Source organism: Poromitra crassiceps, assembly GCF_964638095.1.
Source record: "Poromitra crassiceps genome assembly, chromosome: 14".
In the NCBI taxonomy this organism is placed as follows: Eukaryota; Metazoa; Chordata; class Actinopteri; order Beryciformes; family Melamphaidae; genus Poromitra; species Poromitra crassiceps.
This window is the reverse complement of record NC_139633.1, coordinates 18,774,981-18,788,089: the sequence shown is the minus strand read 5'-3', so window position 1 is coordinate 18,788,089 and position 13,109 is coordinate 18,774,981. Positions and strand designations below refer to the sequence as shown.

General features: G+C 43.9%; 1 protein-coding gene across 1 annotated transcript in view; it reads left to right on the top strand.

Annotated features, from left to right (window-relative positions):
• Window positions 1-13,109, top strand: part of mrvi1 (murine retrovirus integration site 1 homolog) — a gene marked incomplete at its 5' end in the record, with an annotated part of 50,574 nt that overhangs the window by 3,439 nt on the left and 34,026 nt on the right. Inside the window, 12 exons of the mRNA XM_083650648.1 lie at window positions 886-1,038; window positions 1,359-1,539; window positions 2,091-2,249; window positions 2,716-2,833; window positions 3,445-3,504; window positions 4,037-4,092; window positions 4,577-4,676; window positions 4,778-4,897; window positions 5,411-5,487; window positions 5,780-6,503; window positions 7,397-7,547; window positions 11,586-11,614. Of these exons, the coding sequence (XP_083506774.1) occupies window positions 886-1,038; window positions 1,359-1,539; window positions 2,091-2,249; window positions 2,716-2,833; window positions 3,445-3,504; window positions 4,037-4,092; window positions 4,577-4,676; window positions 4,778-4,897; window positions 5,411-5,487; window positions 5,780-6,503; window positions 7,397-7,547; window positions 11,586-11,614 (1,928 nt within the window). The remainder of the gene's footprint in view (window positions 1-885; window positions 1,039-1,358; window positions 1,540-2,090; window positions 2,250-2,715; window positions 2,834-3,444; window positions 3,505-4,036; window positions 4,093-4,576; window positions 4,677-4,777; window positions 4,898-5,410; window positions 5,488-5,779; window positions 6,504-7,396; window positions 7,548-11,585; window positions 11,615-13,109) is intronic.

Here is a 13,109-nt window from a genome sequence, read left to right as displayed (position 1 = left end):
TTTGTTTTCTTTCAGAAGAGCTGTCCTGGACTGAGAAGTAAGAGTTGATTTTTATGGCTTGTTACTCTTTAGACCTATATAAGGTAAATACACATATTCCTTTTAATCGCATTGCAGGCTACATAATAGTAAAACGGAAAACTGTCCTCCCTGTGTATTTGAGACATAAATCTCTAGTATTGGAGATTTTGGTCTGAGATAGCTATTGCAAATCTTTTATTCTTTTAATATTTTAGTGTTGCCATTACGAGTTCATGAGCCTCTTCTTATTTACTTTATTTTTTATTACATATTTGTAAGATGAAAACAAGAAAATGAGACATAGCCCACTACTCACTGACCAGAACCAAACTGCGTATATGTAAGCATTATACTCAGATCTGCAGCCATGTTAGTTACCAACATCTTAGACCTTTCACTTCACATAGATGTATAAGTTTGAATCTATGAGGCCATTTACACCTGGCGCTAACATGCGTTTTCTGTGATCAGATTGCAATCAGATTGCACCCCCAAAACGCATTGAATAAGGATTGCAATCTGATCGGCCAAACCACCTTCGGAGGTGGTCAGGGATGCATTGTGTACACATTGAACACAGGTGTAAATGCAATGTGTCCTCTCAATCTGGATACAGCAACTTTATGCGGATTGAGAGGACAACCATTTCGTCCATCAGATTGCAATCAGATTGCAATTGCAATCAGATTGCAATCTGATGGTAGAAAACGCAGGTATAAAAGAAATCAGGCTGAAGTGATAAAATACAATCTGATTGCAATCTGATCACCAAAAACGCATGTTAACGCCAGGTGTAAATGGCCTCTCTGGTTTGAATCCTCATGTCTTTATCTCCTGTCTGGATCCTCATGTCTTTATCTCCAGTCTGCGTTATGGCCTCGAGGAACTTCATGAATGGAGGTCAGATGTTTGATGTTTCGTTGAATCTCAGTCCAACAGCACCTTTGCTCTCCGGAGACTCCAGGGATTCAGGAGTCAGCTGCGTGGAAACAAACTCAATGTCTGATGGCAACGACGGTGAGTGTCGGTGCTAATCTGTTCTTCTAATTATCCAACAAACATGTATAAGCCAAACAACTTGACTTTGTGGGAATGCACTCCAAAGTGTTTCCCTATTCTAAATCTTTAGTGTGGGAAGCGCCCAGCTGTGGGCCAGGTGATGAGCTCGACACCAAGGACACAAGTGGATTCTCTCAACATGAGCTCCTTGATATTACCTATGATTCATGTAATACCAACAACACAGGTACAACTGCTCATTTTGATATCAACAAAACTGACGAAAATAATGATTTTTAAATGTTTATCGTTAGCTCTTACTTCTCTGTCATCTTCAGGAGAGGTGTTGGCCTCCACCATCATGCAGTTCCTGCAGACCATGACGGCCCAGAGTCCTGAGCAGGACAGGCTGGCTGCCCTGCACTGCTTGCTTGACCCTGATTGCCAGGACCCCCTTGTGAGCAGGGAGACCTTCCACTCCACCATGAGGGAGTGGATCGTCCACTGCAGCCAGCATAGGTGAGCAAACGTTGTGGCGGAGCAATCCAACTCAAATGAGGATGGGGCTGTAAGAAGGTCTTCAAGCATCAAATCCAGATCTTTAAAACTGACATAATTATTCCAATTCACAGGAATCGCGGAATACTAATGCACATTATTGACACAATATTGACTGGAAATCAGTATTTGACACTTTCTTGGTTTACAACTGCAGTTGCTGTAGGGACAAATGACTGTTCATATCTTTCAGTACTGATGCGGATGACAGTCAGGTATCTTGGCCAGACTCTTCTAAAGTGCCTGTAAACAGTAAGGATTCACTCTTGTGCTCGCACACACACCGTTGACACTGAGCCTTTGTCAGCTTCCAAACCACTTTACTAAATCTGATCTACTTTCAGGATTGGATTTCTCAAGTCCTCGAAACAAAACTGCTTTCTCAGAAAGGGACCAGTGTGTCTGGTGAGTTTATTCATCTCCGTTAATCACTTTGTTACTCCTTATAATCGGTGCATCATCAGGCTTGGTGGTTAAGTAATACCGTACTTCACCTTGTTATTTGGCCTCAGTGAAGCGAAGGAGCTGCTGGGCACCGTGGCAGAGCTGAAGCACACCCACCGCAGGCTGAGTGAGCAGAACAGCAGCCTGTTGAGGACGGTGGCTCAGTGTGAAGACACAAATCTCCAGCTCACTGTGGAGGTCACTGAGCTACGTGCCAAGCTGGCCAGGTGAAAGGCACAATATATGCTCAAAGGATGAGGCTTTTGATATATGGTTTCCTTTATGTCTCACTTGATCACCCCCAGTCATAAGGCATATCTGATCTGGGAGAGGTCTTCTTTGACGAATCTTACTATCATATACTGTATCTTCTGAAACAATATATACCATACCATACAATACTATACCATGCCATATATGAATGCTGTCAGAATCAGAATCAACTTTTTTTTTCCTGAATCTTTTCCACTTGTCCACTTTTTTTCCCCTCCGACGGTGTCTGAGGAAAATGAAACAGAGATACATACTGTAGGGATACATATGTAGGTTTACCCTTCTATGTGTTAGATAGCCTCAGAACAAAATCCCTTTTCCTTCTTGGTCTTTGCCATTTCGGATATTAGATAGTAGAGATTCATCCTCTGCTGATTCTCTGTAAACCAAGAAACTCTGTCTGCTTGTCGGTTTCTGTAGTGTGCAGCGGTCGGCAGCCAAAGCCAGATCCCTGTCAGAGGAGCTGGAGGAGGCCCAGTGGGCGTTTAGGGAGGCCCAGGAGAGAGCCAGCTGCACCCAGGCCAGCTGCACCAAACTGGTACGGTACACACTGAACGAAGAGTCAGCTACTGGGAAGGAATGAGACATAAAAGTCGAGTTATGGTTATTATTTACGTGAAATGTTTTTATCTTTAGAGCAACGAGGTTGAATGTCTGAAATGTCACATTCGGAGGCTTGAAGACAAGGTAATTTAGACTTTAACTTTCAACATAAGTCTGTAGATTAAGGTTATTTGTATGCTCTTTGAACATGTGTAGTATCCGTTCAGAAAGGTGAAAGTGATGCACATTACAGGTGATACAAGAGTATTTCTCATGTCCACACAGAATGAAAAACTCGCCTTTGAAAGAACCGTCTCTGAAGATAGCATCAACAAACTGAGAAAGGTTAACGCTGGGTTGAGGGTAAGAACAGATCATAAAAACACTCCTCTGTCCGTCTCCTGAGTTATGAGTCCACTAAAGTTAACCCCCTCTGAATGTTCATAGGCTGAACTTGATGAAACCCTTGTTATGCTGACTCTAAGAGACAGAGAAATCACAAAGGTCTGTCGTTATTATGTTTCTTTTCTCAATTCATCAAAAAATTGACTGTGCAAATCCTTTTCTTTTTGGTCTCTAAGCTTATTTGTCTTTGTTCCTATGTAGAAAGACATTCTTATGGATAAGATCAAGATCTCTCACGTGGAGAATCACAACCTCATTGAGGTATGCAGGCACAACTGTTAACTCTGTCAATTCTTCCAGCTTGAACTGTAAACTGATATTATGTACTGTATATAGCTTAGGCCTATTGGTGTGCTGTGTCAACTATATTGATTGACATCTTAAAATATACCGTCAAATGAAAATCCAGCATACTGTATGTTACACCGTGTCACACAGAATAAACCAATGCAGGTTAAATAGCTGTGTCATCCTTTAAAAAAATACCAATATCAGATGCCCAAACTACTCAAATGCATTTTTCCAATACTCAGATCAAGCTTTACATAATGGAGATGATTGAGATATTTAGAACATCAGCTGTACTCATAAGCATCATGATTTCAAGCTGTGTGTACCCATAAGCATCATGATTTCAGGCTGTGTGATGGGAAAAAAATAAAAATTTTAAGTATGAAATCCTCCACGCTCCTCCAAACTGTCCCACATATGTTGATTTCTTATGAAATCTTGACAGGTAAAGGGCCGTACGTTGTGCTGTCATGTGTAACACCTCTGTTTCTGTCATTGAAAGGGGCTGCAGTTAGAGCTGATGAGGTTACAGGAGCATTCACACCAAGTTCTTCTGAGGTAAGTCTGCTGTTCAGATCTACTGTCTTAACAGGAGTCAAGCTGCGTATCACAAAGACCATTGTACTTGACTCACCAGAACTTCATGTTCATCCAAGGAGCTTAAAGCTGAAATAGAATCCTCCATTAGCAGCGGGGGAAGTGTCCGCTTACTTAGTTTTTAGGAAAGATAAATGTCAGCCATTTAAATGCTATTCCAAAGAAAGAGAAAGAGCCATTGTAATATAATTGCTAATTATTGAGGAAATATCACACTAAAATTAGATATGAATTGCATTGTACCACATTGTAAATACGTTTTGGAAACTTAATGTGTTACCCTCTGTGATTTTATTGAATGCATGACTGATGGCTGTGCATTAATTTTGATGATCAAATAAATTAAACTATCAATATTATACATTTGAGGGCATTCTAAATGTCGTTGTTCATCTATATCCCTCCATCAGTGTTTGAGTGTGACGTGTCTGTCTGTTGCTGACAGGTATGACAGATACTGTATCAGTCCACACAGTCTCTACAGTCGCACTGGAGCTCCTCCAAACCAGTGCTCTGTGCAGAGTGAGATGCAGGATCTGCAGCAGGTAGTGAACAGTGTCTAGAGGTTCTACTGCAGTTTCATGATACTGATTTGCCATGTTAGCAATCTTTTGACAATGAATCGTTCCAACCTTTCTGTCTGCAGCAGCATGGAGCTCTTGGGGAAATAAAGATGCCACCCCTTCGCGCACACAGAGACGGCATTCAGAGCATCATTCACGGGATCAAGTCCACTCACCTTCCCCACACTAACTACGCAGACCGGGTGAGGAGAGCACCGCCCAGGCCTAAACACACAACGCAGGATGCTAATTACGTACAACAAAGTGTACCATGCAGTATGCACTATGCAAGTGAGTATAGTCACTCTCAATGTCCCATGGGCAGTGGTGGCCCAATGGTTAGAGAAGTGAGCTTGTGACCGCAAGGTCGTCGGTTCAATCCCCGGGACCGGCAGGATAAATCTGGGTGGGGAAAGGGAAAAGGCAGCGCTTGCCCTTCCCTCATTACCACCACTGAGGCGCTTGAGCAAGGCCCTTAACCCCAACTGCTCCAGTGGAGCTGATCAGTGGCCAGCAGATCAGACTGTGGTTGTACTGGTCAGCTTCCAGGTGTGAATGTGTGTTTGAATGTGAACAGGGCGCTCCTGAAAAAGAGAGCATTGCTCTCAGTGAGACTCCCCCTGTATAAATAAAAGGGTAAAAAAAAAAAATGTATGCAAAATATACGTTATCTCTCCTCTAAAAGTGATTCTGATTCTCAGTCTTCTCATACACAGGACTCTGGTTCTGTTGAAAGGCCTTATCCTTACAGTCAGCAGCAACAGGCAAGCATCACGCAGCAGCTTGTCAATGTGTATGTGAGTTTTTTACCTCCCTTTCATCTCTCCTGTTATGGTAACAGACTGGATTTCGCTGATATTAGTTACTATTCCAAGAATCTTCCCTCCGGCTAATAAAAAAGAGAGTCTGCTTTTTTGATGTTTGACAGTGTATTTATGGGCATCTCTATTATGCAACCAATAGGGGTTACTATCTTGTGTGTCTCAGGCGCTATTAGGGATAAGTGCAGTTTTAGGGCCCCTTGGTAACTGCAGACATAACAGTCTGTAAGGGACTTGTTTATAAAGATGAGCTGGTGGTTTCAGGCTGCAGGAGCTGGAGCTGCAGAGATCTACGTGGGAGGAGAGAGGAGAAAAGGTGGAGGAGCAGAGGCGGGCGGAGAACCAGCCTCAGATTCAGAGCCCAGAGGCCAGGAGGGTGGCCGTGGTGAACTGGTGGAAGGCCCTCGGGGTAGCGGGGGCAAAGCCCAGGACACGAGACGCCCCGTCTAGCCAGGCCCTCACTGAGACACAGGCCAAGCTCCAGCGAGCAGAACAGACCGTCACTGATATGAGGGAGCAGGTCTGCCACCTGCAAGCTGCTTTGAGAACTGCACAAGAGCGTGTCACGGAGCAGAAAACCCCTCAGGTCACCGGTGTTGGAGTTCTTCATATAGACACGGGGACCAACACTGCCAGAGAAGAACCGGACCGGGTTGAGGAGAAGGTAGTGAAGGAGCAGAGGGATGCAACTCTGGCCCCAGATCCTGTGGATGATACAGGTGGAGCAGCCACACAGGAGGAGGAACAAACCCAGGCGCGGGTGACCACAGACGGACTCCTGATGACCGTCAGAAGGATGGAGGCTATGGTGGTTGGGGCACTGGAGACGGCTGGGCTGGTGAGACAGAGTGAACAGATGGTGAGCCAGGTGAAAGCCAGGATGGAGAGCATCACTCAGAAGGTGGAGGAGGCTCTGGGCCGAGCAGCAGACACTGAGGATCAGCCGAGTGTCCCGGAGGCCAGGATGACAGAAAACACTCCAACTCAGGTTTGTCTGTGTTTTTAATGTCAACATTAAAGCTAAACTGTGCTGTAAATTAACTAGATATGTCAAGAAGATCACGATAGTCACCAGGTCAAAGTAACTGCAGTGGGGTATTTTACATTGTTTCAGAATTTTAAGATGCATTTGGTGATGTGTTGTCATTGTATTTGTAGAATAAACTACTGAACATAAAATAATGGTCAAAAAACAAATGCAAAAAAATCTATATCCTGTTACTGGATTTTTGATTTTGCGATGTATGAAATATAGCCTTTGCACACTTGTAACACAAATACACAAAGGTGTCCTCAATCCATAAAATTGGACAAGACAAATGCAATGTGTAATGTAATGTGCTACAATCAATATGAGACATTGTCAACTATTACAATCCTTTGGTGAAAAATCCTACAAAAAAAATCACATCATGTTTGTACTATAAGATGCATGAGGTTGTCACATGACTTGCAAACAAAGCAACTGTTTACTGTAATCCATAAAGTCAGAGGGAAATGTGTGTGTGTGTGTGTGTGTCTGTGTGTGTGTGTGTGTGTGTGTGTGTGTGTGTGTGTGTGTGTGTGTGTGTGTGTGTGTGTGTGTGTGTGTGTGTGTGTGTGCGTGCGTGCGTGCGTGCGTGCGTGTATGCATGCGTGTGTGTGTGCTTTGCAAAAAAAAGTGAATAAATTCTATAATCACTATTTAAAGTAGTAGTATAGCAGCAGTGGTGCAGTTGCAGTCATGGTGGTGTCGAAGGTTGTTTTTTTCCACACAATGTACATTCTCACTCTATTCCAGTTATTAGGACATAAAACGGTCTGCTTGTCCTTCTTAACAACTCCTGCAGAGGGCAGTGATCTATCTTTTCCCCCTCTCTCTTCTCTCCTGTTTCCCTGAAGCCACCAACTCCCACTGAGCCAACTGATCTGGGAACAGATTCAAGAGGCTTTCCGGCCGCGTCTGACACGGAGGCTGAAGATCGAGAGAGACAGAGGAGCTCCTCTCCACCTCCCGTAGTCCCAGAGGTTGCTGATCCTCTGCCCATGAATGGTATGATGCGGTCGCATTACAGAAATAGATTTTCTTTATTGCAGAATAATCATGATTATGGGGGGATATTGGACGACACATTCGCTAAAACCACTTCCCTTTCTCGTGGCAATCCCTGAGGATGTCTGAAAATAGACACAGCCAATATTTACATTGTACAGAACAGCTGGTAGCGTGAGTAGGGAGAGAGAAAGCTCTTAGGGACTGCACACTAGTTATGATAGTGGTCTGGAGGAAGTTAGGAGAGGGCAATGTGATTTTTTTTTTTTTTATGTAGCCATGAGGAGGGTCATCTATTTTTAAAGTACATAACATGAGATTCATTCAATGTTTTGTTAAAGTTTTTTTTTTTCATTTATAGGTCTATAAACCGCTATCTGTTATGAGCCGGTGCTGCCTGTCCTTGGTGCCTTTGGTACAGCCCAGTTCCATTTACATACCTGAGTGTTTCTAAAGTGCTTTGGGCAAAGTTTATTCTGAGATGCCCAAGAAGCCTGTGATCTAACACAGTGCCTCATGCTGCACGCAAGTTAATGCAATGCAGGAATTTGGGTGCATTACAGCAAGGATATGACAGAAGAAATAGCAGAACGTGTGAGAGAAAAGTAAGGATATGACAGAAGAAATAGCAGAACGTGTGAGAGAAAAGTAAGGATATGACCGAAGAAATAGCAGAACGTGTGAGAGAAAAGTAAGCAATGCTTGAAATGTGAGCAGAAGAATGTAGCCGTTTTCCCTCAGATCTGTAAGAACTTTCTATAAATAGAACTTAAGACTCCTCACCGTGGGCCCAAGCAGTGACTATATGAAACTCCAAGGACTCTGCCTTCTAACCTTGATGCAAAGAAGACTTATCACGTGGCTTTAATGATGCATTACTATGCATATTATAATATGATCAACTAGGTTTAGGGTTAGGGTTAGGGCCAACAGAAACCTTTGCATCACTGTAGGAGTTAACATGGACTAATCGCTCCTTGGTCATGGTTTTTTAAATCGATTTATCCTACAAGAACAAGCTAAGCATAAAGTCCCCAGCATCTTTCTGCAAACACTTGTCATTTATCCCTTCCTATGCCTTGTAGCCATAAGCCATCTGCAGTATACAGTATTGATAAATTTATTTTATTTTTTTATTATTTTAAATAAATCAATTTTATCAGCATTGCTCTAACCTTTTAGTCCAAGGACTTAAGGAGCATTCCTTCTCTCCAAGCCTTCAGGAAGGACCATGCAATTTATTGGGGAGTTAAAATTCTTCCTCATATGCCCCAACCCCTCCCAGGGGGGGTGGCTTTATTTGACAGTCCCTTACAGCCTTTGACAGCAAAGCCACAGATTCATTGTTTATTTGTGATCTGGAGAAGTTTGGAATATGTTAAGGTTGCTGCTTGAGAATCAGTGGGTGGGCTTGGGGGGGGGGGACGGGGGCATACAGTAATAGAAACATACAGTAGTCATCCTGTTAGTTTGTTGAAGAGCCTCCTGTCTAAAATATGCTTCAGCCTGAGCTGTTCTGAGAGCATTTGTGGGATACTCTTTGCTTAGCAAATGAAGCACCACATCTAGAACAAAACCCTGAGAGCAGAAGTATTGAACTTCCACTTCAGATATTGCATCTATAGTACCTGATATGTGCGCCGCAGAATCCAGTTTGAGATTGAAATACTTTAAGATGTAGATAGTGCCTAATACAATGCATGCAATAGCATACAATGTGTAGAAGGTATAATTGTATGGGAGCTCTCGCCATAAAGGGAGCCAAAGAGGTCAGCATTGGCTCAAGCTTGATATATATAAATGAAACCATGTCCATGATCCAGCTGGCATGATGTGACAGCTGTTGCCACAAAATGAACCCTCTGCCTCTTCTCACCATGGAAATAAAGATCTATTGAATATACAAGAGCCATAGCGTCTGCCCGCCCCCCCCCCCCCCCCACCGCTGATGAGTATTCATAGTGTGCTGTTACATCACCACACTGCCATCTTGCTAGGACAATAACAGGTGACTGTCATAAATGAACAGGTGATTATAATCAAGTGACAGCCACAGCCAGTGAGCTGTGGGTAAAGCATCATATTGGGGGCAAATGGCATGTGACATCATGGGAACACTATGATTGGACAGTCACTTTGTCTCCATTAAGGCTTTTAAAGCTATGTTGTATGCCTCCTCTATCTGTTTTATCTGTTTTATATCAATAAAGCACTTTAACGTGGGCTTTTAAAACAGGAATAGGCAGATCAGGTTAACAAAACACACTAACATAACATATGAAGTTATTTAAAGGGATAGAAGACGTTTGGGGGGCTTTTTGTCATCGTTTTAAACAAGACACAGGCTTGTTGTTGAAGGTTGCGTGGCACTGGTGAATAAAGCACCATTGGAGATTAAGTAAATGTAACTATTTTAGAAGACGTGTGTGTGTGTGTGTGTGTGTGTGTGTGTGTGTGTGTGTGTGTGTGTGTGTGTGTGTGTGTGTGTGTGTGTAAGTGTGTAAGTGTGTGTAAGCTGGACAGTACACACACTTACAATTGTAATTGGCCAATTCCCCCTGCTAACCCCAGTCGTTGCCCCACCCCCTGGGGCAACGACTGTGCGGAGAGCCGTAGACACATACTACACATGCTTCCTCCGATACATGCGCAGTTGCCAGCCGCTTCTTTTCACTTGACAGCGGGGAGCTACACCGGCAGGACGTAGCACGTGTGAGGTTCACACTATAGACCCTTCTCACAGGGGCCATTTTGTGTCGAAAAGGCAGGGTAAACACAGGTGCAAGCAAAATACTAATGAGGGTTTCAAACTTCCATATTTGCAATTTGGAAACCCTCATTAGTGTTTTGCTTGCACCTGTGTTTATTCTGCCTTTTCGACACAAAATGGCCCCCGTGAAAAGGGTTTATTCCCACCAGTTCCCTTCCGTGCCGACCAGGCGCCCCCACCATCCAGAGGAGGTGCTAGTGCAGCGACCAGGACACATACCCTCCTCAATCCGGGTTCCCACCCGCAGACACAGCCAATCATGCCTGTATGGACGCCCGACCGAGCCGGAGGTAACACCGGGGCACGAACCTGCGACCCTCGTGTTAGGTCGGTGGTGTTGGTAGGCAGAGAATCTACCGCTACACAAATGTGAAAAGGATCAAAAGGAAAGCCTGTACCTGAGACAGTGCATGGTGAGGCTGAGCTTCTCCAGACACCAAGGCACTGCCGTATGGGCAGGATGACAGAGTCTATCTGTGTCTTATGATGACAAAAGGAAGTTCAGTCAGGACAAATGTGTGGAAGTCAAGATCACATGAACTTATAACTATTTACATCTTCATCAGGGCGTTTCTCTCAGTCTCACCAATGGTCTCACCACACTAATTATTTCTCAAGAATCTGTACGTGAAATGTCACATTTCTACAAAGTGGTTTTCGAGTCCGATCTCTCCTTTTCAAGAGTAAGAGTAGTGACATCATCAAATAAGCAATATGGAAACTGTGTTTTGGTTATGCAATAAGTTAATTGGTTTGTTTTAACCAAATGTAATTATGGTCCTTAATTAGTCATCTAAAGTCACATGACTCTTCAGCTGTAGTGGTGCTCCTCATAATGTCTGTAAGTTACTGATGTTCAGCCCTTTTTGCTTGCTATCACAATATGACTGACCTTTTCCTGAGCGCTCCAAAGGAGACAACACACAATAGCTTCTTACTTGGGCCAAGAGCTTTCAACTGGCGGATCAAGCGCCTCATGTAAATGGTTGCTAGGTTATTGTTGCCCCTAGCAGGGGGTGAAGTACTTCCTGAAACAACCATCAGAATCACATGAAGACCACACTGCGATTGTCAGCATCACAGGACTGCAACCTTCTTCTTTTGTTGTCTATTTATTTTATTTTATTTTATTTTATTTTATTTTATTTTATTTTATTTTATTTTATTTTATCTATTTTTTATTTTCAACAGCGCCACTCATTTGCATTGCACAGGCTTTCTGTTAAATGCAAATCAGCCGTTTTCACTCTCTGCTCTGTTTCCAACAGGTGTCACGGGACGAGGCGGCTGCAGCAAGGTGAGCTTCCCTTCTGCTTATTTGATGAGGAAAAACTGTAGGATCTAATTATTATTCCTCTATATAGAAGTTCCATGCTGTGTGATTGTGTGTGTGTGTGTGTGTGTGTGTGTGTGTGTGTGTGTGTGTGTGTGTGTGTGTGTGTGTGTGTGTGTGTGTGTGTGTGTGTGTGCGTCTAAAACCGGTTTGTGATAGATGCCATTTCTGTGGGAGGCACCATAGTAATGATCACTTTCTTTCAAACGTATCCCTTTTCTAATATAGAGATAACATTGTAATCGTCACGTTTTTCCTTCGGGTAACACTTTTTAAATCTAGTTTACAATGCATTCACAACGCATAAACCAGATCAGGACTTAACACTTTGCTTTGTTACATAAGAAGAACATCTAATATTCTTCCATAGATGTTCCTTGATGTCTCTTAACCCTATATTTGGGCTTCAGCCACCCAATCCTTTTGAGCCGCTTCCTTCACGCTATTCGCACATAAAATCCAACTGAGTCTGGTGCTGTAATTCACACTGAATGCCAACTGTGTCCATCCAGGCAATGTGGCTGTTTTCCCACTACAGTCAGGAGAAGAAGAAAATGTACGATCAGCAACAACACCCCACAACCAATATCTCACTGTACCACTGGTCTCGCTAAAGTATCTGCAGAAACGGCACAGCGGTTTCGACGCTGTCGTTTATACCAAACAATAATGAACTTGAAGAGATCGGAAGTGGATGCGTGGCTCCCACTTGGCTAGTAGAGTAAACACAGAGTACATGGACAAAATCTCTATCTCTGTATCTCTCTCACGTACACACACACTACACATACACTACACACAAATACGCTCCCACTGTCCGACTCCGTGCGTCCGCACAATGATTACAATAACAACAATAATCTCAGTAGAAAGAACAACATAGCTTTCTCCAGGTTTCAGTTCAGTTTTGAGGGATGATCAGTCAAGGCTCAGTGGAGCAGCAGTCTGAGAACACACACACACACACACACACACACACACACACACACTGACTCACGTACACACACTCCACAGCAGCCCCAAAGAGGCATCCAGAGCCTTCTCCTTAAATGGTCAAAGCTCCCAGGAGTGAAAGAGAGAGGCTGCTGCTGAAAAGAGCCAGGGAACAGAGGGGACGGGAGAGGGAAGGAGAAGCGCGGGGATACCAGTCTGTCTTTCTGTGTAAAAGGCAGAGAATGACAGCTTGACTGTGGGAAGTTGCTCTGGAGTGGAGCGAGAGGTCAGCGAGAGTGTTGCGTCTGCACAGCACTAGAGGAGCACTCAGGTAACGTGTTGCCCTCTGTGGGACCTGGGAGAGACGGTGGTGATCTGGGGCGTTCAGTGATGTTTGTGGGCAGCAGACGCATGATGCAGCCTTCATCGGATGCAGGCGGCAACTCTTTGCCGCTCTTCTGTTTGCTGGTCGCTGTGCTGTGTGAGCTGGCAGCAGTGTCGCGCTTTTGCAGGAGACGTTTAGGGC